Below are 25,868 nucleotides of genomic sequence, written 5' to 3' on the forward strand. Positions count from 1 at the left end.
GGACTTTGTTGTTGTGCCGAGACGCCATGAGATCGACGTCCGGCGTTCCCCAGCGGCAACAGATCTCTTGAAACACGTCCGGGTGAAGAGACCATTCCCCTGCGTCCATGCCCTGGCGACTGAGAAAGTCTGCTTCCCAGTTTTCTACGCCCGGGATGTGAACTGCGGAGATGGTGGAGGCTGTGGCCTCCGCCCACAGCAGAATCCGCCGAACTTCTTGGAAGGCTTGACGGCTGCGCGTGCCGCCCTGGTGGTTGATGTACGCGACCGCCGTGGCGTTGTCCGACTGTATGCGGATCTGCCTGCCCTCCAGCCACCGATGGAACGCCTTTAGGGCTAGATACACTGCCCTTATCTCCAGAACATTGATCTGAAGGGAGGACTCTGTCGGAGTCCAGGTTCCCTGAGCCCTGTGGTGGAGAAAAACCGCTCCCCACCCTGACAGACTCGCGTCCGTCGTGACCACAGCCCAGGATGGGGGCAGGAAGGATTTTCCCTTCGACAGAGAAGTGGGAAGAAGCCACCAATGAAGAGAGGTTTTGGCTGCCAGGGAAAGAGAGACGTTCCTGTCTAGGGACGTCGACCTCCTGTCCCATTTGCGGAGAATGTCCCATTGGAGTGGACGCAGATGAAACTGCGCAAAGGGGACTGCCTCCATTGCTGCCACCATCTTCCCCAGGAAGTGCATGAGGCGCCTCAAGGGGTGTGACTGGGCCCGAAGAAGAGAGTGCACCCCTGTCTGCAGCGAACGCTGTTTGTCCAGCGGTAGCTTGACTATCGCTGAGAGAGTATGAAACTCCATCCCGAGGTAAGTCAGTGATTGGGTCGGTGTCAATTTTGACTTTGGGAAATTGATGATCCACCCGAACCTCTGGAGAGTCTCCAGAGCAACGGTCAGGCTGTGTTGACATGCCACCCGGGAGGGTGCCTTGACTAGGAGATCGTCTAAGTAAGGGATCACCGAGTGGCCCTGAGAGTGTAGGACCGCCACAACGGATGCCATGACCTTGGTGAAGACCCATGGGGCTGTCGCCAGGCCGAAAGGCAGTGCCACAAACTGAAGGTGTTCGTCCCCGATGGCGAAACGCAGGAAGCGTTGATGCTCTGGTGCGATCGGCACATGGAGATAAGCATCCCTGATGTCGATTGATGCTAGGAAGTCTCCTTGGGACATCGAAGCGATGACAGAGCGGAGAGATTCCATGCGAAACCGTCTGGTTCTCACGTGTCTGTTGAGCAGTTTGAGGTCCAGAACGGGACGGAATGATCCGTCCTTTTTTGGCACCACGAACAAGTTGGAGTAAAAACCGCGACCACGTTCCTGAAGGGGAACGGGGATCACAACTCCTTCTGTCTTCAGAGTGTTCACCGCCTGAAAAAGTGCATCGGCTCGCTCGGGGGGCGGAGATGTTCTGAAGAAACGAGCCGGAGGACGAGAGCTGAACTCTATCCTGTAACCGTGAGACAGAATGTCTCTCACCCATCGGTCTTGGACATGTGGCCACCAGGCGTCGCAAAAGCGGGAGAGCCTGCCACCGACCGAGGATGCGGTTTGGGGAGGCCGAAAGTCATGAGGAGGCCGCCTTGGAGACGGTGCCTCCGGCGGTCTTTGGAGGACGTGACTTAGACCGCCATGCATAAGCGTTCCTCTGGCCCTTCTGTGGCCTGTTGGACGAGGAGGATTGGGACCTGGCTGAGGGCCGAAAGGACCGAAACCTCGATTGAATTTTCCGTTGCTGAGGTCTGTTTGGTTTGGACTGGGGTAAGGACGAGTCCTTTCCCTTGGATTGCTTAATAATTTCATCCAATCGCTCGCCAAACAATCGGTCGCCAGAAAATGGCAAACCGGTTAAGAACTTCTTGGAAGCAGAGTCTGCCTTCCATTCGCGTAGCCACATGGCCCTGCGGACTGCCACCGAATTGGCGGACGCTACCGCTGTACGGCTAGCAGAGTCCAGGACGGCATTCATGGCGTAGGATGAAAATACCGACGCCTGAGAAGTCAAAGACGCAACTTGCGGAGCAGAGGTACGTGTGACCGCATTAATCTCAGACAGACAAGCTGAGATAGCTTGGAGTGCCCACACGGCTGCAAAGGCCGGGGCAAAAGACGCGCCTGTGGCTTCATAGATGGATTTCATCAGGAGCTCTATCTGCCTGTCAGTGGCATCCTTGAGCGATGAACCATCTGCCACTGATACTACGGATCTAGCCGCCAGTCTAGAGACTGAAGGATCCACCTTGGGACATTGAGCCCAACCCTTAACTACGTCAGAGGGGAAGGGGTAACGTGTGTCATTAAGGCGCTTAGTAAAGCGCTTGTCCGGAAATGCTCTGTGCTTCTGGACAGCATCTCTGAAGTTAGAGTGATCGAAAAACGCACTCCGTGTACGTTTGGGAAACCTAAACTGGTGTTTTTCCTGCTGCGAATCCGACTCCTCTATAGGTGGAGTTGGGGGAGAAAGATCTAGCACCTGGTTGATGGACGCTATAAGGTCATTTACTATGGCGTCCCCTTCAGGTGTATCAAGATTGAGAGCAACGTCAGGGTCAGAGCCCTGAGCTGCGACATCCGCTTCATCCTCCAGAGAGTCCTCAAGCTGAGACCCCGAACAGCGTGATGAAGTCGGGGAAGATTCCCAGCGAGCCCGCTTAGCCGGTCTGGGACTGCGGTCCGTGCCGGAGTCCTCCCCGTGAGACCTAGGTGCCACCCCAGGAGCACGCTGCGGCGCAGACCGAGAGGGGCCTGGGGGCGATGATCCCACAGTGCCCGGGGCCTGTGTAAGGACCGATCTGGACTGCAAGACTTCTAGTATCTTAGCAGACCATCTGTCCATAGACTGAGCCATGGATTGTGAAAGCGACTCAGAGAGTTTCTCAGCCAAAACTGCAAACTCTGTCCCTGCCACCTGGACAGGGGAAGCCGGCGGTTCTACCTGAGCCGAGGGTCCCACCAGTGCCCGAGGCTCCGGCTGAGCGAGTGCAACAGGGGCCGAGCATTGCTCACAGTGAGGGTAGGTGGAACCTGCAGGTAACATAGCCGCACAAGAGGTACAGGTTGCAAAATAACCCTGTGTCTTGGCACCCTTGCTCCTTGTGGACGACATGCTGTTGTCTCCTAGGAGAGTGATCACTGAGGGTATATAGCCAAAAGCAAAACAATGCGGCCGAACAGAGAAAATGTATACAAATATATATATATATATATATATATATATATATTATATATATACACACACTTCGGCACCCTAGGGGGACCAGCACCGGGTGACCGGTGTGGCTTACCGACCGCCCAAAGCGGTTGTGTGTCCACCAGATTCCCTGCCTTGGGCCTCCCAGAGCTGTAGAGCTCGTTCCTGAAATCCTCCACCGGCAGAATGTGATTGTAAAAATGGCTGCCGGAGCTCTCAGGGGAGGAGGGAGCCGTGGGCGGCGACTAATAAAGTGCGGGAATCTGGTGCCCCACAGTGATCAGTGAGGGGGGAGGAGGGACACCTAAAGTATGCTCCAGCCCTCACTGTCGACGTCAGGTCGACCGTCCCGCCCTTACCCCTGACTGGCAGGCCCGGGGGCGGGAGTTATGGTACTAGGCCGCATGAAGCCGGGGACTAAATTTAATACCGCGGCCGGCAAACAGGCGCGGTCGGCGCGGTAGTCCCGGTCGTCATAAAAATACAGCAGCCGCTGCAGCGTCTGTGACACAAGCGCTCCATGCACCGTCCCCAAGGGGACACAGAGTACCTTTAGATGCAGGGCCCTGTCCCTGATGATACCAAGTCTCCTGTCCGGCAGATTCCCACAGGGGCTGCGGAGGGAGCCCGGTCCCAGTGAATGGATGACCGGTTAGGATCCCACTTCTCCCAGAGCCTCTAAGGGATGGGGAAGGAAAATGGCATGTGGCTCCAGCCTTTGTACCCGCAATGGGTACCTCAACCTTAGCAGCACCGCCGACTTAGTGGGGTGAGAAGGGAGCATGCCGGGGACCCTGTGGAGGCCCTCTTTTCTTCCATCCAATACAATCAGCAGCTGCTGCTGACTAAAATGGGAGCTTGAGTGAATGTGTGCCTCCTTCAACACAAAGCATAAAACTGAGGAGCCCGTGATGCACGGGAGGGTGTATAGGCAGAGGGGAGGGGTTACACTTTTTAAAGTGTAATACTTTGTGTGGCCTCCGGAGGCAGAAGCTATACACCCCAATTGTCTGGGTCTCCCAATGGAGCGACAAAGAAAAGTACCGTATATACTCAAGTATAAGCCGATGCACCTAATTTTACCACAAAAACTGGGAAAAATTATTGACTCCAGCATAAGCCCATAGTGGGAAATCGTGAGGTCTCGACCATTGCATTTGACCCGTAGAAGCACAACGACGTGCGAAACGGCCGTCGTCCATTAGGGGGCCTGCACTCGGCTCTCTCCTCGCTACTTTTAACTGCAGATGATGATGAAATAAAGCACTTTGGAAAATTGGATGGTGTCTGCCGTAGATTTCTGCTTCCTGGACATATGGTGGGAAATGCAGCAGCTACTGGTAGTAATGTGCCCATATGGTCCCCTGTAGAATTGTGCCCATATTGTCTCATGTAGTAGTACTGTTCTGCAGTGAAACTAGACACGTGAATATGGTTTATTTTCTTTGTCACCAGTAAATTCCATTTATTACAGGTTTGTCATTGGGTCTATATGACTTGGGGTCAAATTACATGGACCAACCAGCAGTACGATACGACCATTGATCCGGAAACCTTCATTGATCATTGGTCATTTAAATCTCTGTGTTACACAGGCAGACCAAAGTAAATGATGTGCACCGAGTGATCTATACTAGTGTAGGATGCTAGTTATCGGCAGCGGACGTCCTTTTACACAGACGATGCACTGCCGAGAACGATGATCTTTTATGCTGCAAAAAGATTATTTCACCCGATGAACAAGCGTTTTGCTCATTCATCAGGTATTTGGCAGCCTGTTTACACCAAAAATAATTGTGAAAGGAACGTGTTAAAAAATGCTCATTTACAATTACCTTGCTGTGTAAATGCCCTTTTAGACTGAGTTCACATATCCAGTAATCATTTGTTTGAGATGGATCCACTAGCAATCAGTTATCTTAGCAAGACCGAAAAGTTGACCAAAAAATTGGTCTGCAACTGGATCTGTTTTTTTTTTTTTTTAAACATTTAAAGTTTATGCAAAACTAATCTGATAAATAGCCATTTTTCTTCCAGTTGAAACAGATGGTTTTTTTTTGCTTATTGGAACCATTTCAAACAGATGATTACTGGACATGTGAACTAGGATGCACGCCAGCCTTAGCCGACAATGGACGTGTCCTTGCACACAGAGACTGTGACCTCATTACATTGTTTAGTGTAATGACAAGGAAAGTATTAATGGTGCAGGTAAATGCAGAGGACGTAGAAGAGAGAACTGGTTCTGTTCTATTATGTCATTTTTAACAAGATAAAGGAAGCCTAAGTATCTCAAACTTTTAGATTTCCAACTCCTTACCTTTCTGAAGAGCCTCTGGCTTCCTCCTCCCGCTGATGTAGGGTAATAGATATATACATTGTGATCTTCAGCACTAACTGGCTTCTCTACAAAGGGCTTAGGGAAGATTTCTCCGTTCACTTCTACCTGGTCTTCACCTTCCACTAGGTTACACTCTGAAGAAAGAAATGTTAATTTGAGGTTTGATTGACTTAGGGTACCTTCACACTTTAGCGATGCAGCAGCGATCCGACCAGCGATCTGACCTGGTCAGGATCGCTGCTGCATCGCTACATGGTCGCTGGGAGCTGTCAAACAGGCAGATCTCACCAGCGACCAGTGACCAGCCCCCAGCCAGCAGCGACGTGCAAGCGACGCTGCGCTTGCACGGAGCCGGCGTCTGGAAGCTGCGGACACTGGTAACTAAGGTAAACATCGGGTAACCACCTTGGTTACCCGATGTTTATCTTGGTTACAGCTTACCGCAGCTGCCAGACGCCGGCTCCTGCTCCCTGCTCGCTTCATTTGTCGCTCTCTCGTTGTCACACACAGCGATCTGTGTGTCACAGTGGGAGAGCGCCTTTGAAGAAAACGAACCAGGGCTGTGTGTAACGAGCAGCGATCTCGCAGCAGGGGCCAGATCGCTGCTCAGTGTCACACACAGCGAGATCGCTAATGAGGTCACTGCTGCATCACAAAAAGCGTGACTCAGCAGCGATCTCGGCAGTGAGCTCGCTGTGTGTGAAGCACCCCTTAGAAACAAAGTGTGAGATTTCTGTATAGTGGGGCACAATGAGGTCCGTGTACATGTTACTTCCGGCAGCGCGTGCAATCATCATAAATGGGGCACACACCTTTAATAAATGTAATATGGGGGTTGGCCTGGTACTTTTCCTGACACTTTCTAATAATAAAAAAGGTGGAAAAGCTTGATGACCAAGTTATTGACCAAGTTTTGTAAATGTATAAAAATGAGTACAGAGAAGAGCAGTGGTCCCCAACCTTTATTACTTTGAGAGTCACATTCATCACTGAGAGATGAGCGTGAGCCACATCCAGTACCTCCCCTTCCCAGGAGTGACATCCAGGGTCCCCCCATTACCCAATGAATGACTACCAAAGCTTTCTCACAGAAGGCACATCAAACCTTGTGTCCCCCTTATTTATAGGAAGTAAACTTACTTCTAAGGATTCTTACTTTACCTTATATATATATTTTTTGAATCAAATACATTCACAACACTGCTGCATTTACCGTATTTTTTAGAATTATAAAACGCACATTTCCTCCCAAAAATTTGAGAGGAAAATGAGGGGTGCGTCTTAAAAATACGAATATAGCTTATCGGGAGGTGAATTGGCGGGGGGCTATCTGTGCGGGCGGGCGGCCGGCAGGGTGCCTTTCGGTGCATGCGGCCGGGTGCCTGTCAGTCCCAGAGGCCGTCGCCTCTCTGTGCGGGCGGCCTGCTGGCTGTCACTCTGTGCGGCCGGGCGGGTGGGTTGCTGTGCGGACTGCGGTGGCTGTGCGGCAGGTGTCCTAGTCTGACCGTGGTCCTGGCTTCAAATGATGGCGCCGAAAGGAAGAGGGTGCTCAGATGCAGCTCTTGGATGAGAGCTCCATCTGCGCAAGCGCCGCTCCAGGCGCCATTTCTCTGAAGCCCGGACCAAGGATAGACTGGAACACTCACCGCACCGGCCTGCTCCAACACACAACTACCGCAGCTTCAGCTGCCACCACTGACCCTCCACTGGCACCACCACTGACCCGCCGCAACTGACCCGCCGCTGCCACTACTGACCAGCCACCGCCACTACTAAGCCGCCTCTGTCACCACTGACCCGCCGCTGCTGCCAGCACAGCCTCTGCCTCCTCTGACCTCACTCCACCACTGCTGCCGCTCCCCTCCGGTAAGACAACATCGGAGTATAAAACAGACCCCATTTTTTTTTACCTTTTTTTATCTCTAAATTTGGGGAGCGTGTTATAATCCAATACGTCTTATAAAACAAAAAATACGGTAGCTTCAAGCACCCCTCTAACTGGAAGTATCATCCTGCCTGTGCAGGCACCATCCAGAGACCTTCTTCTCAAAGCGGTTTGCTAAACCTGGAGTTAGTGTACCAAGATGGCAGATTGCAGAGAGCCAAACATCATGGGCCCACGATCCACAGGTTGTGGACACCTGCTATAGAGCTTGTAAGTCCAGCTATGAAACTAGCTGACTTGCTGGAGCAGCCACCTTCAGAGCTGTTTAACTCCTCTGATGCCACAGAGACAAACCTGCTTTGGAGAATATACAGTTTGGACCAACAGAACCAAGGCTCTGATTTGAACTGTCAATCAGGACCACACCGCTCTCCTGCAAGGAATCCAGATTATCACTCCTGATGAACAATGTGACAACCCTTTTAAAGTTAAACTTTCACAGATAAATTTGGTATTTGCCATATGTAATGTGGAATCTAAACTTGCCATCTGGCTTGTCAGGATCTCTGTTCAGTACTGCATAACGGGGAAGATCTATTCCTTCTTGCTGTAAAATGCGATATACTTCCCTCCTGCAGAACAAAGATACAATAATCAGTATAGCATGGTAGCACACAGAAATTATGCCTTTCTTCACAATTCTGTCTGAACAACTTAAAAAAATGTAGATAAAGATAATTAAATTCCTGAATTCCACTAATTTATAGCAGTCTCCTTGTATATACAATAAACCCCTTCCAAACCTCATCCAAATAAATGAAAATACGCAATGTTCATTCTTCTCTTTTTGTTTAATCGAGGAGACTGGAATACCAAATGGCATATTTTAAGTAAAAAGAAGGGAATTTTGTTTACTTACCGTAAATTCCTTTTCTTCTAGCTCCAATTGGGAGACCCAGACAATTGGGTGTATAGCTTCTGCCTCCGGAGGCCACACAAAGTATTACACTTAAAAGTGTAAAGCCCCTCCCCTTCTGCCTATACACCCCCCGTGCCTCACGGGCTCCTCAGTTTTGGTGCAAAAGCAGGAAGGAGGAAAAGTTATAAATTGGTTTAAAGTAAATTCAATCCGAAGAAATTTCGGAGAACTGAAACCATTCAACATGAACAACATGTGTACACAAAGAACAACAGCCCGAAGGGAACAGGGGCGGGTGCTGGGTCTCCCAATTGGAGCTAGAAGAAAAGGAATTTACGGTAAGTAAACAAAATTCCCTTCTTCTTTGTCGCTCCATTGGGAGACCCAGACAATTGGGACGTCCAAAAGCAGTCCCTGGGTGGGTAAAGTAAAACCTCGTAATAGAGCCGTAAGACGGCCCCTTCCTACAGGTGGGCAACCGCCGCCTGAAGGACTCGCCTACCTAGGCTGGCATCTGCCGAAGCATAGGTATGCACCTAATAGTGTTTCGTGAAAGTGTGCAGGCTCGACCAGGTAGCTGCCTGACAGACCTGCTGAGCCGTAGCCTGGTGCCGCAAAGCCCAGGACGCACCCACGGCTCTGGTAGAATGGGCCCTCAGCCCTGAGGGAACCGGAAGCCCAGAAGATCGGTAAGCTTCGAGAATTGGTTCCTTGATCCACCGAGCCAGGGTTGATTTGGAAGCCTGTGACCCTTTACGCTGGCCAGCGACAAGGACAAAGAGTGCATCCGAGCGGCGCAGGGGCGCCGTACGAGAAATGTAGAGTCTGAGTGCTCTCACCAGATCTAACAAGTGCAAATCCCTTTCACATTGGTGAACTGGATGAGGACAAAAAGAGGGTAAGGAGATATCCTGATTGAGATGAAAGGGGGATACCACCTTAGGGAGAAATTCCGGAACCGGACGCAGAACCACCTTGTCCTGGTGAAACACCAGGAAAGGGGCTTTGCATGACAGCGCTGCTACTCAGACACTCTCCGAAGTGATGTGACTGCTACTAGGAAGGCCACTTTCTGCGAAAGGCGTGTGAGAGAAATATCCCTCATTGGCTCGAAAGGTGGTTTCTGAAGAGCCATCAGCACCCTGTTCAGATCCCAGGGTTCTAACGGCCGCTTGTAAGGAGGGACTATGTGACAAACCCCCTGCAGGAACGTGCGTACCTGTGGAAGTCTGGCTAGGCGCTTCTGAAAAAACACAGAGAGCGCTGAGACTTGTCCCTTAAGGGAGCCGAGCGACAAACCTTTTTCCAATCCGGATTGAAGGAAGGAAAGAAAAGTGGGCAAGGCAAATGGCCAGGGAGAAAAACCCTGATCAGAGCACCAAGATAAGAATATCCTCCACGTCCTGTGGTAGATCTTGGCGGACGTTGGTTTCCTAGCCTGCCTCATAGTGGCAATGACCTCTTGAGATAACCCTGAAGACGCTAGGATCCAGGACTCAATGGCCACACAGTCAGGTTGAGGGCCGCAGAATTCAGATGGAAAAACGGCCCTTGAGACAGCAAGTCTGGTCGGTCTGGTAGTGCCCACGGTTGGCCCACCGTGAGATGCCACAGATCCGGGTACCACGACCTCCTCGGCCAGTCTGGAGCGACGAGGATGGCGCGGCGGCAGTCGGACCTGATCTTGCGTAACACTCTGGGCAACAGTGCCAGAGGAGGAAACACATAAGGGAGTTGAAACTGCGACCAATCCTGAACTAAGGCGTCTGCCACCAGAGCTCTGTGATCTTGAGACCGTGCCATGAATGTCGGGACCTTGTTGTTGTGCCGGGACGCCATTAGGTCGACGTCCGGCATCCCCCAGCGGCAACAGATCTCCTGAAACACGTCCGGGTGAAGGGACCATTCCCCTGCGTCCATGCCCTGGCGACTGAGAAAGTCTGCTTCCCAGTTTTCTACGCCCGGGATGTGAACTGCGGATATGGTGGAGGCTGTGGCTTCCACCCATAGCAGAATCCGCCGGACTTCCTGGAAGGCTTGCCGACTGCGTGTTCCGCCTTGGTGGTTGATGTATGCCACCGCTGTGGAGTTGTCCGACTGAATTCGGATCTGCTTGCCTTCCAGCCACGGCTGGAACGCCTTTACGGCAAGATACACTGCCCTTATCTCCAGAACATTGATCTGAAGGGAGGACTCTAGCTGAGTCCAAGTACCCTGAGCCCTGTGCTGGAGAAAGACCGCTCCCCACCCTGACAGGCTCGCGTCCGTCGTGACCACAGCCCAGGATGGGGGCAGGAAGGATTTCCCCTTCGACAGAGAAGTGGGAAGAAGCCACCACTGAAGGGAAGCCTTGGCTGCCCGAGAAAGGGAGACGTTCCTGTCGAGGGACGTCGACTTCCTGTCCCATTTGCTGAGAATGTCCCATTGAAGTGGACGCAGATGAAACTGCGCAAAAGGAACTGCCTCCATTGCTGCTACCATCTTCCCAAGGAAGTGCATGAGGCGCCTCAAGGGGTGTGACTGGCCTTGAAGGAGAGATTGCACCCCTGTCTGTAGTGAACGCTGTTTGTCCAGCGGAAGCTTCACTATCGCTGAGAGAGTATGAAACTCCATGCCAAGATATGTCAGTGATTGGGCCGGTGTCAGATTTGACTTTGGAAAATTGAAGATCCACCCGAAACTCTGGAGTCTCCAGAGCAATGTTCAGGCTGTGTTGGCATGCCACTTGAGAGGGTGCCTTGACAAGCAGATCGTCTAAGTAAGGGATCACCGAGTGTCCCTGAGAGTGCAGAACTTCTACTACTGTTGCCATGACCTTGGTGAAGACCCGTGGGGCTGTCGCCAGGCCGAAAGGCAGTGCCACGAACTGAAGGTGTTCGTCCCCTATGGCGAAACGCAGGAAGCGCTGATGCTCTGGAGCAATCGGTACGTGGAGATAAGCATCTTTGATGTCGATTGATGCTAGGAAATCTCCTTGGGACATTGAGGCGATGACGGAGCGGAGCGATTCCATCCGGAACCGCCTGGTTTTTACGTGTTTGTTGAGCAGTTTTAGGTCCAGAACAGGACGGAAGGATCCGTCCTTTTTCGGCACCACGAACAAGTTGGAGTAAAAACCGTGACCCTGTTGCTGAAAGGGAACAGGGATCACCACTCCTTCTGCCTTCAGAGTGCACACCGCCTGAAGAAGAGCATCGGCTCGCTCGGGGGGCGGAGATGTTCTGAAGAATCGAGTCGGAGGACGAGAGTTGAACTCTATCCTGTAACCGTGAGACAGAATGTCTCTCACCCAACGGTCTTTTACCTGTGGCAGCCAGGCGTCGCAAAAGCGGGAAAGCCTGCCACCGACCGAGGATGCGGTGTGAGGAGGCCGAAAGTCATGAGGAGGCCGCTTTGGGAGCTGTTCCTCCGGCGGTCTTTTTAGGACGTGACTTAGACCGCCATGAATCGGAGTTCCTCTGATCCTTCTGAGGCCTTTTGGACGAGGAGAATTGAGACCTGCCCGCGGACCGAAAGGACCGAAACCTCGATTGTACCTTCCGTGGTTGAGGTCTGTTTGGTTTGGACTGGGGTAAGGATGAGTCCTTTCCCTTGGATTGTTTAATGATTTCATCCAATCGCTCACCAAACAGGCGGTCGCCAGAAAATGGCAAACCGGTTAAGAACTTTTTGGAAGCAGAGTCTGCCTTCCATTCACGTAGCCACATGGCCCTGCGGACTGCCACCGAATTGGCGGATGCTACCGCCGTACGGCTCGCAGAGTCCAGGACAGCATTAATGGCGTAGGACGCAAACGCCGACGCCTGAGAGGTTAAGGACACCACTTGCGGAGCAGATGTACGTGTGACTGTATTAATCTGCGCATGACAAGCTGAGATAGCTTGGAGTGCCCATACGGCTGCGAATGCTGGAGCAAAAGACGCGCCGATAGCTTCATAGATGGATTTCAACCAGAGCTCCATCTGTCTGTCAGTGGCATCTTTGAGTGAAGCCCCATCTTCCACTGCAACTATGGATCTAGCCGCCAGTCTGGAGACTGGAGGATCCACCTTGGGACACTGAGCCCAGCCCTTGACAACGTCAGGGGGGAAGGGATAACGTGTATCCTTAAGGCGCTTAGAAAAGCACTTATCTGGACAAGCTCGGTGTTTCTGGACTGCCTCTCTGAAGTCAGAGTGATCCAGAAACGTACTCAATGTACGCTTGGGAAACCTGAAACGGAATTTCTCCTGCTGAGAAGCTGACTCCTCAATTGGAGGAGCTGGGGGAGAAATATCCAACACCTGATTGATGGTCGCTATAAGGTCATTCACTATGGCGTCACCTTCAGGTGTATCTAGATTGAGAGCGGCCTCAGGATCAGAATCCTGATCTGCTACCTCCGCTTCATCATCCAGAGAGTCCTCCTGCTGAGACCCTGAACAGTGTGATGAAGTCGAGGGAATTTCCCAGTGAGCCCGCTTAGGCAGCCTGGGACTGCGGTCCGTGTCAGAGACCTCACCCTGGGACCTATGAGTCACCCCAGGAGCACTTTGCTGCTCCAACTGAGGGGGGCCTGGGGTCAATGATTCAACAGTGCCCGGGGCCTGAGTCACCGGTCTGGACTGTAAGGCTTCTAGTATCTTAGCAGACCATTTATCCATACTCTCAGACAGTTTGTCAGCACATCCTGCAAACTCCGTCCCTGTCACCTGGACAGTGGTAGCAGGTGGTTCCACCTGGGCCACCAGTAGCAGAGGCTCCGGCTGAGTAAGTGCCACAGGGGCCGAGCATTGCACACAATGAGGGTCGGTGGAACCTGCCGGTAGTATAGCCGCACATGAGGTACAGGTTGCAAAGTAAGCCTGTGCTTTGGCACCCTTGCTTTTTGCGGGCGACATGCTGTTGTCTCCTCTGAGTACAATCCAGGAGGGTATATAGCCAAAAATCAACAGTGCGACCGTACAGTGTAAATGTATAGCATATAAGCATATATATATATGTACACTTCGGCACTCAGTGGGGCCAGCACCACAGGTGCTGCTTACCGACCGCTCAAAGCGGTTGTGTGATCACCAGATTCCCTGCCTGGGCCTCCCAGAGCCGTGTTGTCTCTCCTCTCCAGCGTCAGAAGTGCTGACAGGAATGGCTGCCGGCGTTCTGTGGGGAGGAGGGGGCCGTGGGCGTGCCCTAGAAAGTGCGGGAATCTGATGCCCCACTGTGCTGAGTGAGGGGGGAGGAGGATACAAAGTATGCTCCAGCCCTCAGCGCTGACGTTCTGTGCAGCGTCCCGCCCTTCCCCTGCCTGGCAGGCCTGGGGGCGGGAATATGCGATACTAGGCCGCAAAAGCCGGGGACTAAAGTTATAAGCGCGGCCGGCAAATAAGCGCGGTCGGCGCGGTAGTCCCCGGCGCACTAACACACCCAGCAGTGCTGCAGTGTGTATGGCACAAGCGCTCCATGCGCGGTCCCCCACGGGGACACAGAGTACCTCACAGTAGCAGGGCCTTGTCCCTGACGATACCCGGCTCCTGTCCAGCAGATTCCCCAGGGGCTGCGGAGGGAGCACGGTCCCAGTGCCTGGAGACCGATTAGGATCCCACTTCACCCAGAGCCCATTAAGGGATGGGGAAGGAAAACAGCATGTGGCTCCTGCCTATGTACCCGCAATGGGTACCTCAACCTTAACAGCACCGCCGACCAGAGTGGGGTGAGAAGGGAGCATGCTGGGGGCCCTGTTATGGGCCCTCTTTTCTTCCATCCGACATAGTCAGCAGCTGCTGCTGACTAAGATGTGGAGCTATGCGTGGATGTCAGCCTCCTTCGCACAAAGCATAAAAACTGAGGAGCCCGTGAGGCACGGGGGGTGTATAGGCAGAAGGGGAGGGGCTTTACACTTTTAAGTGTAATACTTTGTGTGGCCTCCGGAGGCAGAAGCTATACACCCAATTGTCTGGGTCTCCCAATGGAGCGACAAAGAAAAAAAAATGTTTGTACAATGTTTGACCACATACCTATCACTCTGACAACACAGAATAAGGACTGCCTCGGAAGTCTATGTTGGGCATGTACAGCATATTAATCCCACTACAAAGCAGCCAATTTTCGATTTTTTCCTTTTCCCTCCTAATCTTTCAAGGACTATAACATGCATGCAGTCGTATGACGGCTTGTTTTGTGTGGTAAGATGTATAGTTTTGACTAGTGATGGGAAGTTCCAGACTGCATAAGTCCAGATCTGCCTGGAGTTCAAAAGAACCCGAGCACGGAGGAGGAGCGACGCTGCGTAGAGCAAGGAAAGGTGAGTATAAACGTTTATTTATTTATTTTTTTTCTGTTTGTGCCACAGGATGCAGGACATATAGCAGGATCGGGGTATATGAGCAGGATGATGGGGGTATATGAGCAGGATGATGGCATATGAGCAGGATGATGGCATATAGCAGGATGATGGCATATAGCAGGATGATGGCATATAGCAGGATGATAGCATATAGCAGAATGATGGCGTACATAGCAGGATGATGGCGTATATAGCAGGATGATGGCGTATATAGCAGGATGATGGGGTATACAGCAGGATGGGAGTAAATAGCAGGATGGGAGCACATACCAGGATGGGGGTATATAGCAGGATGCGGCCATATGCCAGGATGGGGCATATAGCAGGATGGGAGTACATACCAGGATGGCAGTATATGGCAAGATGGGGCTATACCAGGATGAGGGACATATATATAAGGCAGGAGGATCATTACCAGGATGGGGTACCTTAGTAGAGAATTTGGGGACATTACCCCATAATAGTGTCAACAGCAGATCCTAGCCCCAAACAGTGTGTCATGACCACATTTTTTGCTTAAAATTTTATTTTTCTATTTTCCTTCTCTAAAACCAGGGTGCGTCTTATGGTCCGGTGCGTCTTATAGTCCAAAAAATACTGTAGATTAGAGTGTATGGAATCCCTGATGGCAGACGATAGTGACAAATGGGATAAATATGCTGGCACTTGGCTATCTTGGACTCTTTTCCGGGAGGGCTCGGACTGTGCCTCTTGGCTCTTCCCCCCTACAGGATCCGATATGTAGCTAATAGTGGCTATATACGAGTAGAAGCGTCTATCTCTGCGAGGGAGCTCTATGGGCACCCTACCTACGCCCTCATAATCCTCCCTTTTCCCATACCCCTCTTTTATTCTTTTCTTTCTTTTCCTCCTTTATCTTTTTTCTCTGATTTATGGTTAGTCTTTACAATTAATGTTGGTATGCACAATGTTTTTATAAAATTACATTCTATATTAATGTCTTTGACAAATGTTATTTTCAAGTTTTTATACAATACATTATATATTTTATTTTACTTGACAAGCATTGATGTCACATCTTTATGTGTATATTCTTTTGATATGACACTTTCCTAAACGAACCGAATATTTGGCTATGTTTCAACATCACTACTGCTACGTTCTTATGTTTGTGATAAACAAGAATTTGTTTACCTTGACTTTAAATTTAATAAAAATTATTTACTGAAAAAAAAAATAAGATGACATGCATGTGGCTTTTTTTCTCAATTATTTAAATAAATATTTTTTTAAAAAAACACAGCTTGTGGTTACTTCCTTCCCAATTTGATACCCAGCCATGATAAAGCAGACAGATCGGAGCTGGTATTTTCTGGCAGGGGAGGTCCACGGTTATTGGGCCCCTCCAGCCTAAAAATAGCACCCTGCAGCTGCCCAGGAACTTTACCTGGCTCATCCCGATTGCCTTAATGCAGTTGCAATCGGAGAAATAAGGGGTTGCCCTATATTAGTAATGGGAGAAGTCTATGAGACACCATCTTTCACCCCTTTATTAACCCCACCCAGGTCCGATGTAATCCACATGAGGTCCCACTAAGATTCCGGCTTTGTTACATCTGAAGAGACATCGCTCGGGCAAAGAACATGACATGCAGCGGCTCATTCTCTGCCTTAAGCTCACATCGTGCGGTCATATTCTATGACTGTGTGCTGTCACTTCATGTGTAGCCAAGCTGGAATCGTCGTGGGGCCTTGTGTGGATTACATTGGACCTGGGTGTTTTAGGAGTTAATAAAGGGATGAAAGAGGGTGTGTTTTTTTGTATATTATTTAAAATAAAAGATTTTTTCGCTGTTTGTGCTTATTGATTTTCACTTAAAGATTAGTAATGGTGGGTAGGGGATCTCAGAGATGCCTCTCATAACTAAGCTAGGGATTGGTGGAAGCTGTGAGCTGCTATTAACCCATTACTACCCAAACTGACACCGCACCAGGGCAATTGGGATGAGCCGGATAAAGTGCCGGGATTGTCGCATCTAATGGATGCAACACTCCTGGGCGGCTGCAGGCTCCTCTTCTTGGACTGGTGGGGTCCAATAAACCTGTATCTCCCCAGCCTGAAAATACCTGCTTCCAGCTGTTGACTTAAAGGCATTGCTGGGGGCTGCAGCCTGTAGCCGTATGCTTTATCTGTGCTGGGTATCACAATATGGGAGGGGAACGTACATGAATTTTTATATTTATTTTTACCGCAATATAGACACACAGACAGCGTCTCTGATTGAAAGCAGTCAGACACACTGTGACACATGGTGGGGGCACGTTTGACTGCAACCAGAGACACGGGTACTGCTGGTGGGTGGGGGAAGCAGTGCATATGCATGAGAGATAATGAGCGGCCCGGAAGTAACATTAGAGCAGCGTGGGAGACTCAGTAAGTATAACGTGCTTGCTCCAATCCCCCTATCCCTTCTACTACCATTTTAAAGAGCCGGATTCTGGTCCCCAGAAACTTATATGGGGACCGGTGTCCAGCCAGATATCCAGGATCAATTCTGGCCCAAACCGGGATTTGGGCCCAGAATCTCTTGGACTTGCCGATCACGGGTATCTGCGAGTCCGCCCATCACTAGTTTTGAATAAAAACATTAATTCAGCCATATTGTGAAATGGTAGAAAAAAAACAAACCCTCACAGTGTGGTAGAATTGCGGAAAATGAAAACGTTATTACAATTTTTTTATGGTTTTCATTTTGTGGTAAAAATAACCTAGTATGATTACAAAAATACCAATGTTATCCAGATTATTTTTATTACTTTAGTGGTGAAAAAAATAATAATTTTGTTTACTAAATTTTCATTGAAGATTTGCAGGGACTGAACAAAAATCTCAAATCTGACATTTCTATATCTTTACTTTTAACAAGTGATAAAGGTGATTACAATTTTTAGGCTTTTTTAAATTTTTAATGTTCGCAAAACTTTAATTTATTTTTTTTAGTTCACTTAGGAGATTCGGCTATGTAATCGTCAGATCGCTTGTACCATATAATGCAACAATACTGTTACTGTATTCCAATATACAGTGAAAATTATGGTCTCCTATAAAGCCAATCCACACACCTGTGCCATGTATGGCTGATGGTAACATGAGGTTACCAATAGACCCTTTAATGGTCTACAAAAGACTATAGCAAAAATAAAAAGTGTGATTAACATATCAATAAAAGATTGCAGGTAGCAATAATATACCTGTCCTGTATAAAATACTGCATATCCAAGTCATTGATCAAGAATGGATTGCGAAGTTTTGAGTAAGCAACAGCTTTATCCAGCGGAAATCCTACAGATAAAGAAAGGAGATTGTTAGTTACACTGCCACAAAAAACAATTTATTATTAAACTGAGAACAAGACATTACATTTCCCAGTACTCAAAGGTCACTGCCTTTAAATGGGCCGTTCGGGACCAACATTGATGTCTTGCACAATCTACAAATTTAAAGGGCAGGTAGGATCCTGCGCAAATTAAGAACACTGTTACGCTAGGCCTACATGGAAATTATGGCCATGACATTTTCTCAGTTCCTCAAGGTTGCAATACAACCGTATTCATGTTTTTTGTACTGCAATGAACCTTGTTTGCAGATGTCATGGCCATGTAGCCAAAAGGCTAAAGGCCCTGTCACACACAGAGATAAATCTGCGGCAGATCTGTGGTTGCAGTGAAATTGTGGACAATCAGTTCCAGGTTTGTGGCTGTGTACAAATGGAACAATATGTCCATGATTTCACTGCAACCACAGATCTGCCAAAGATTTATCTCTGTGTGTGACGGGGCCTTTAGACTAATGGGAGGAGTGCTCCATCAAATATAAATCCAGCCACCACCTCTAATAGTGTATTACTAAAACTAAAAACTGACCTGCACCTTCTAAGGCTAGGTTCACATTTCCGTTAAAATGTATCAGTCACAATCCGCGGCCATGGTAAACAACGTCATCCGTTTAGCGGATTCCGTTGTGTCCCATAGACTTGTATTAGTGGCGGATTGCGACTGATGACCTTGCGTTGCATCCGCTACGTCACGGTCAGTCATCTTTTGACTGACCGCCGAGCGGGAGCAACGCAGAATGTAACGTTTTTCTGGCCGTCAAAATTAACACGCCGCGCAGGAATCAGTCGCCATCCGTCAAGCTTGTAATGGATGTCTATGGTGCTGGATTCCGTCATAATCTGTCTTACAGCGGAATCCAGAGCTGGATTCCGTCATGCTCTACTGAGCATGTCCAGCAGGTTTGGCACACCCACTGGGCTGTCCCAAACACAAACGGATCATTACTGATCCGTCAAAAAACGGACGCATAGCGGATGTAACGGACACGACGGATGAGTTTTTTCACATGATTCCTGTGAAAGGAATCATGTGAAAAACACATCCGTTGCGTCAGTTGACATCTAAAAAACAACTGATCCGTTGCTGACGGACCTGACGGACTTAAAACGGAAATGTGAACCTAGCCTAACAGAACAAAGCATACACTGAAGCCCACACAGAGCGCTGCTGTATTCTTTTGTTTGTATACTATGCAGTCACCGCAGTTTGCACTTGTTCACACTTGTTTTATTCTGTTCAGAAGAGCTGCTCAGTTTTTGTAGATACTATCGGAGGTGGTGACTGCCTCGATATCTGATTGAGCACTACTCCTATCAACCTAAGGGCCTGTGCACACGTTGCAGATTTGTTGTGTTTTTTTTTTTTGTCATAATTTCCGGATGCCAGCAAAGTGAGAACCCTGAAGTCTCATGCACATGTTGCTTATTTTCTCCTTGCAGATTTGGTGCAGATTTAACTCTACAGCCTATCAATTCTTTTAGTTTTTCTGCTAAAGATTTCACTCATACTAATGAGTGGGAAAAATTTGCACCAAAAACGAATGTAATAAAGCATAAAAAATGCATAGAAAAGACAAAAATGTGGGTGTTAACCCCTGCATTTTTCCTGCCATGAGATTCAGAAAGGGTGCAGAACTTTCTGCACCAAACACATAACGTATGCACATACCCCAAGGCTATTGTTAAATAGTTCTGGATCCTTACAAGTCCCTTAAATTGCAGCCCTTTAGCCCGGGAGAAGCAGGTTTGATAAATATTAGGTTTAAGTTCTATCTGGGAAAGGTCGCCTTGTCATGGCAGGTGGGCTCAAATGAATTAGCCAATTTATGCACAAAGTACCTTTAATTTATAAGTACCGTATTTTTCGTTTTATAAGACGCACCAGATTATAAGACTCACCCCAAATTTAGAGATAAAAAAGGTAAACAAAATAAAAATGGGATCCATCCTATACTCCGGTATTGTCTTACCGGAGGGGGGCAACAGTGGTGGTGAAGCGGGTCAAAGGAGGCAGAGGTTGTGCTGGCAGCAGTGGTGGGTCCGTGGCGGCAGCAGCAGCGGTTGGTCCGTGATGGCAGCAATAGCGGTTGATCCATGACGGCAGCAGCAGCGGTGGTCAGTGGCAGCATCAGCGGTGGCAGCAGCGGGTCAGTAGTGGAGCAGGCCGATGCGGTGAGTGTCCCAGTGTCCGCGGTCCCGGTTCAAATGATGGCGCCTGGAGCGACGCATGCGCAGATGGAGCTCTCATCCAAGGGCTCCATCTGCGCATGCACTGACTCCTGGAGCGGCACGTGCGCAGATGGAGCTGTCATCCAAGAGATCCATCTGCGCACGCACTGACTCCCAGCACCATCAGTTGAACTGGGACACTCACCGCACAGTCACCGCAGTCCGCACAACCACTGCCCGCACACACGCACAGAGTGGCAGCCAGCAGGCCGCCTGCCCGCCCGCTTTCCCACCCGCACAGAGGGGCAGCCAGCCTCCAGGACAGAGAGGGAGCCGACACCGACAGGCACCCGCTGCCCGCACGCAGCCACAGGCAACCGGCCGCTGCAAAGACAGCCCCCCCCCCCGGTAAGCTATATTCGGATTTTAAGACACACCCCTCATTTTCCTCCCAAATTTTTGGGAGGAAAAGTGCATCTTATAATACGAAAAATACGGTATATTCTATATAGTAGTAATGCATTCTAAATGACAAATATTCAATGTTTTCATATATCTTAGTGATTGGGGGATAGCCATACATAAAAATTGTATGCTTGTTAGGTATTGATGAATCTAACAACATTTCCGTTCTTGGCAATAACTTTGCTCCACCTCAATAACAACCAAATTAATCTAATAAAGTATGGACGTTGTGATAATGTAAAGAAAGCAATGATTTGGAAATATCTTACAGACATATTTTATTCACAACAGAACATAGAACACAGATCAGAGGTTCAATGTTTGACATTGTTAATTTCATTTAAAATATTAACTTATTTAGAAATTGATGGCAGCAAGTCGAAGGCTGGAAAAGTAAGTGGTTCTAATGAAAAACAACTGGAGGGTCATTTTTAAATTAAGTAGCATAACATAAGTTAGAAAGGCGGTGTCTCTCAGAAGCAAAGATAGTCAGAGATTCCCAAATCTTGGAACTGAATCTAAAAATTGTGGTATAATTGCAGGAAAATGTTCTTCACTGTAAAATTGCAAAGACTTTGATTATCCCACCATCTATAGTAGAAAATGTCATAAAAAGATTCAGAGATTCTCAAAAAATCCACGTGCACAAGGGACAATGCAGACAGTCAATGTCGGATGCTTGTGACCTATGGATCCACAGGCGGCACTGCAAAAGCGGAGCCGGCAAGATCATCAGAGGGTGTCAGCTATGTATCTTAGCTAACACCCTGCTGTAACACCCATGATCGGTGCTGGCACAGATAGTGGGCATTTAACTTTTCTGATTCCACTGTCTTCATGGTGACCCCGGGCCAAACAATGGCAGCAGTCACCCAGGTACGTGTTGGGCAGGACCTGACATGCCTTCTGCCAGGGTGCCAGTCACTGATTTAATGCCCTGCAATGTAAAAGCATTGCAGAGTATTAGATCAGCGATCAAGGCAGGGAAAATTGATATCCCATTCTGGGACTAAATTAAAAAGTAAAAAAAGTTTTAAAAAAAATAAATTGTAAAAATATATACAAAAATAACAAAATAAATATAAAAAATGAATAAAATATTATACTAATTAATTCATATATTTATGTGAAAACAAAAATAAACACAGTACACATATTTGGTATTGCTGCCTTCAGAATGTCAAGCGCTATAACGCCATGTGTGCACATTGTATCCTTGCGGTCACCACAAAGATGCAGCCAGTTTTCACAGAAACGCATCTTGGGCAAAAAAAAAAAAAAACGCATGCTGGATTTTGTTGACACATTCCAGATTTATAACCTCATAAAGCGACAGTGGTCAGAACTGAAAAAATTGGCCCGGTCAGGAATTTACGGTGAATGGGTTGAAACAGGCATGACTCGGTCAAGCAAAACACTGCATGAGCTAAGGAATGCTTCTTTGACTAAACTGTTTTCAATGCAATCCACAAATACAAGTGACAGCTTATTCTTTCAAAGACAGATATCAACACAATCCAGAAAAGCTGCAGTCTTCACTGTACAAACTTCATTTAGAATGGATGGCGGAAATTCTTTATGGAAACCACTGATGCCTGTGGACTCAAGAGTAGAGATCAGCCAACCTGTATGGGTTAGGAGTTTGGGCGCTTTACTTATGCTGACCACTCAAGCGATCATCGCTGTGCTCGGGTACGCTCAGTGCTCTAACTAGTGCGAGCCGCTTGCAGTGTCTGAATTGTTCAACAACAGGGTTCATGTAGTGTAGTGTGTACAAAAAAAGAAGGAAAAACCCTGTCCACCCTTCCCCTGAAGTGATGTGTTTATGGCTGGCTGCATGTGGGCAGAGACCAGAACTGCCCAATCAGTGACTTCCATTGTGGTTCAGGTCAAGTCCGGTTCCCAAACCAAACTTTATCTAGACCCTGGATGAACCCGCCGAACTGATCCACTGAGCTCTACTGAAGAGGAGATGGATCATGTTGCTTGTTATTAGTGCACACTTCACAATGCTGCATCTCAGATAGTATGAGACTGCACTAGAGCCTAAAGGCCGCTTTACACGCTGCGACATCGCTCAAGCGATCTCGTTGGGGTCACGGAATTTGTGACGCACATCCGGCCGCTTTAGTGATGTCGTTGCGTGTGACACCTATGAGCGATTTTGAATTGTCACAAAAACGTTCAAAAAAGAGAATTTTGTTTACTTACCGTAAATTCTTTTTCTTATAGTTCCGTATTGGGAGACCCAGACCATGGGTGTATAGCTTCTGCCTCCGGAGGACACACAAAGTACTACACTAAAAAGTGTAGCTCCTCCCTCTGAGCATATACACCCCCTGGATAACCAAATATAGCCAGTTTAGTGCAAAAGCTGAAGGAGAACAGCCACCCACAAGTAGAGATAGAGCAAGAACCGGAACAACCAGAGCCTCTGTCTACAACAACAGCCGGTGATAACACGCGGAACAAGAAACTGCCAACAGGCAACAGGAAGGGTGCTGGGTCTCCCAATATGGAACTATAAGAAAAAGAATTTACGGTAAGTAAACAAAATTCTCTTTTTCTTTATCGTTCCTATGGGAGACCCAGACCATGGGACGTCTCAAAGCAGTCCATGGGTGGGAATAAACAGAAAACTGAGAAGTAGGTGAAACCTAACTTCACAAATGGGCGACAGCCGCCTGAAGGATGCGTCTGCCCAAGCTCGCATCTGCCGAAGCATGAGCATGCACTTGGTAGTGCTTCGAAAAGGTATGCAGACTAGTCCAAGTGGCAGCCTGACAGACCTGCTGAGCCGTAGCCTGGTGCCTGAAAGCCCAAGAGGCACCGACAGCTCTGGTCGAGTGTGCCTTGATCCCCGGCGGGGGAGGCACTTGAGTACACTGGTAGGCATCGGAAATGGCCGACCTAATCCAACGAGCTAGGGTCGGCTTAGAAGCAGAGAGGCCCTTACGCCGACCTGTGGTCAGCACAAAAAGAGAGGTGCACCGCCTAAGAACAGCGGTGCGAGACACATAGATCCGAAGCGCCCGCACCAGATCCAGAGTATGCAACGCTTTTTCAAAGCGATGAACAGGAGCCGGACAAAAGGAAGGCAGGGAAATGTCCTGGTTAAGGTGGAAAGGAGAAACCACCTTAGGGAGAAAGTGTGGAGTCGGACGGAGAACCACCTTGTCTTGATGAAAAAACAAAAAAGGTGACTCCGAAGAGAGCGCAGCCAAATCAGAGACTCTCCTGAGGGAAGTTATGGCCACTAGAAAGACCACTTTCTGTGAAAGACGAGACAAAGAAACCTCCCTAAGAGGCTCAAAGGGGGGTTTCTGCAAAGCCGTGAGGACCAGATTAAGGTCCCAGGGATCCAAAGGCCGTCGGTAAGGCGGAATGATGTGAGATGCGCCCTGCATGAAGGTGCGCACCTGAGCCAGCCGGGCGATACGCCGCTGGAACAACACTGACAGAGCCGAGACCTGTCCCTTGAGGGAATTGAGGGATAGTCCTAGCTGCAGACCGGACTGTAGAAAGGACAGGAGGGTCGGCAAGGAAAAAGGCCAAGGAGCATGGCCGGAAGAGCGACACCAGGACAGGAAAATTCTCCAGGTCCTGTGATATATTTTGGCCGAGGAAGACTTCCGAGCCCGAGTCATAGTGGAGATGACTTCAGGAGGAATACCAGAAGCCGTCAAGATCCAGGACTCAAGAGCCACGCCGTCAATCTGAGAGCCGCAGAATTCTGGCGGAAAAACGGACCTTGTGAGGGAAGGTCTGGACGGTCCGGGAGATGCCACGGGCACCTCTACGGACAGATGGAGCAGGTCTGGGTACCAAGCTCGCCTGGGCCAGTCTGGAGCAATGAGGATGACCCGACGGCCCTCCATTCTGATCTTGCGCAGGACTCTGGGCAAGAGAGCTAGAGGGGGAAACACGTAAGACAAACGAAACTGGGACCAATCTTGAACCAGCGCGTCCCCTGCAAAGGCCTGAGGATCGTGGGAGCGAGCCACGTAAACCGGAACCTTGTTGTTGTGCCGGGATGCCATTAGATCCACTTCCGGAGTTCCCCACTTGCGGCAGATTGACCGAAACACTGCCGGATGCAGAGCCCACTCGCCGCTGTCCACGGTTTGACGGCTGAGATAATCTGCCTCCCAGTTTTCCACGCCTGGGATGTGGACTGCGGATATGGTGGACTTGGAGTCCTCCGTCCACTGAAGGATGCGTTGAACCTCCAACATTGCCAGGCGGCTGCGTGTCCCGCCCTGGTGATTGATGTAGGCAACCGCTGTCGCGTTGTCTGACTGGACTCGAATGTGCTTGCCCGCCAACAGGTGGTGAAAGGCTAAGAGAGCTAGAAGCACAGCTCTGATTTCCAGCACATTGATCGAGAGGGCTGATTCAGACGGAGTCCAAGTGCCCTGCGCTCTGTGGTGGAGATATACTGCTCCCCGGAGAATGTCCAGCTGCAGAGAACGCAGATGGAACTGGGCAAAGGGAACCGCTTCCATTGACGCCACCATCTGACCCAGCACCTGCATTAGGTGCCTGATGGAATGACGGCGGGGCCTCCGCAAAGAGCGCACCGCCAGATGGAGGGACTGCTGTTTGACTAAGGGCAGCTTCACAAGTGCCGGCAGAGTCTCGAATTGCATCCCTAGGTACGTGAGCTTCTGGGTCGGAGTCAGAGTGGACTTGGGCAGATTGACAAGCCACCCGAATTGGACTAGAGTGGCGAGAGTGAGCGAGACACTCCGCTGACAGTCTGCACTGGATGAAGCCTTGACTAGAAGGTCGTCCAGGTAAGGAATCACTGCCAACCCTTGGAGGTGCAGAACCTCAACCACTGCTGCCATGACCTTTGTGAATGCTCGAGGGGCCGTGGCTAACCCGAAGGGGAGAGCCACGAATTGGAAATGTTCCTCTCCGATTGCAAAACGTAGCCAACGCTGGTGTGAAACTGCAATTGGCACATGCAGATAGGCATCTCTGATGTCGATGGATGCTAGGAAATCTCCTTGAGTCATTGAGGCAATGACTGATCGCAGAGACTCCATGCAAAAATGCCGCACCGGAACATGCTTGTTGAGAAGCTTGAGATCCAGGATGGGCCGGAAGGAACCGTCCTTTTTGGGGACTAGGAAGAGATTTGAGTAGAAACCTCTGAACCGTTCCCGGGCGGGAACCAGCACAATTACTCCGTTGGCCTGCAAGGATGCCACGGCC

At 49.4% G+C, this 25,868-nt stretch overlaps 1 protein-coding gene across 9 annotated transcripts in view; it reads right to left on the reverse strand.

Moving 5' to 3' along the window:
- Nucleotides 1–25,868, reverse strand: part of PPIP5K1 (diphosphoinositol pentakisphosphate kinase 1) — a 316,383-nt gene that overhangs the window by 212,236 nt on the left and 78,279 nt on the right. For all 9 annotated transcript variants that reach the window (XM_075345881.1, XM_075345880.1, XM_075345875.1 and 6 more), the window contains 3 exons: nt 17,872–17,962; nt 7,964–8,049; nt 5,512–5,666 (listed from right to left, as the gene is read on the reverse strand). In XM_075345881.1, coding sequence (XP_075201996.1) covers nt 5,512–5,666; nt 7,964–8,049; nt 17,872–17,962 — 332 coding nt within the window. The remainder of the gene's footprint in view (nt 1–5,511; nt 5,667–7,963; nt 8,050–17,871; nt 17,963–25,868) is intronic.

This window comes from Anomaloglossus baeobatrachus, chromosome 4, assembly GCF_048569485.1.
Source record: "Anomaloglossus baeobatrachus isolate aAnoBae1 chromosome 4, aAnoBae1.hap1, whole genome shotgun sequence".
NCBI lineage: Eukaryota > Metazoa > Chordata > Amphibia > Anura > Aromobatidae > Anomaloglossus > Anomaloglossus baeobatrachus.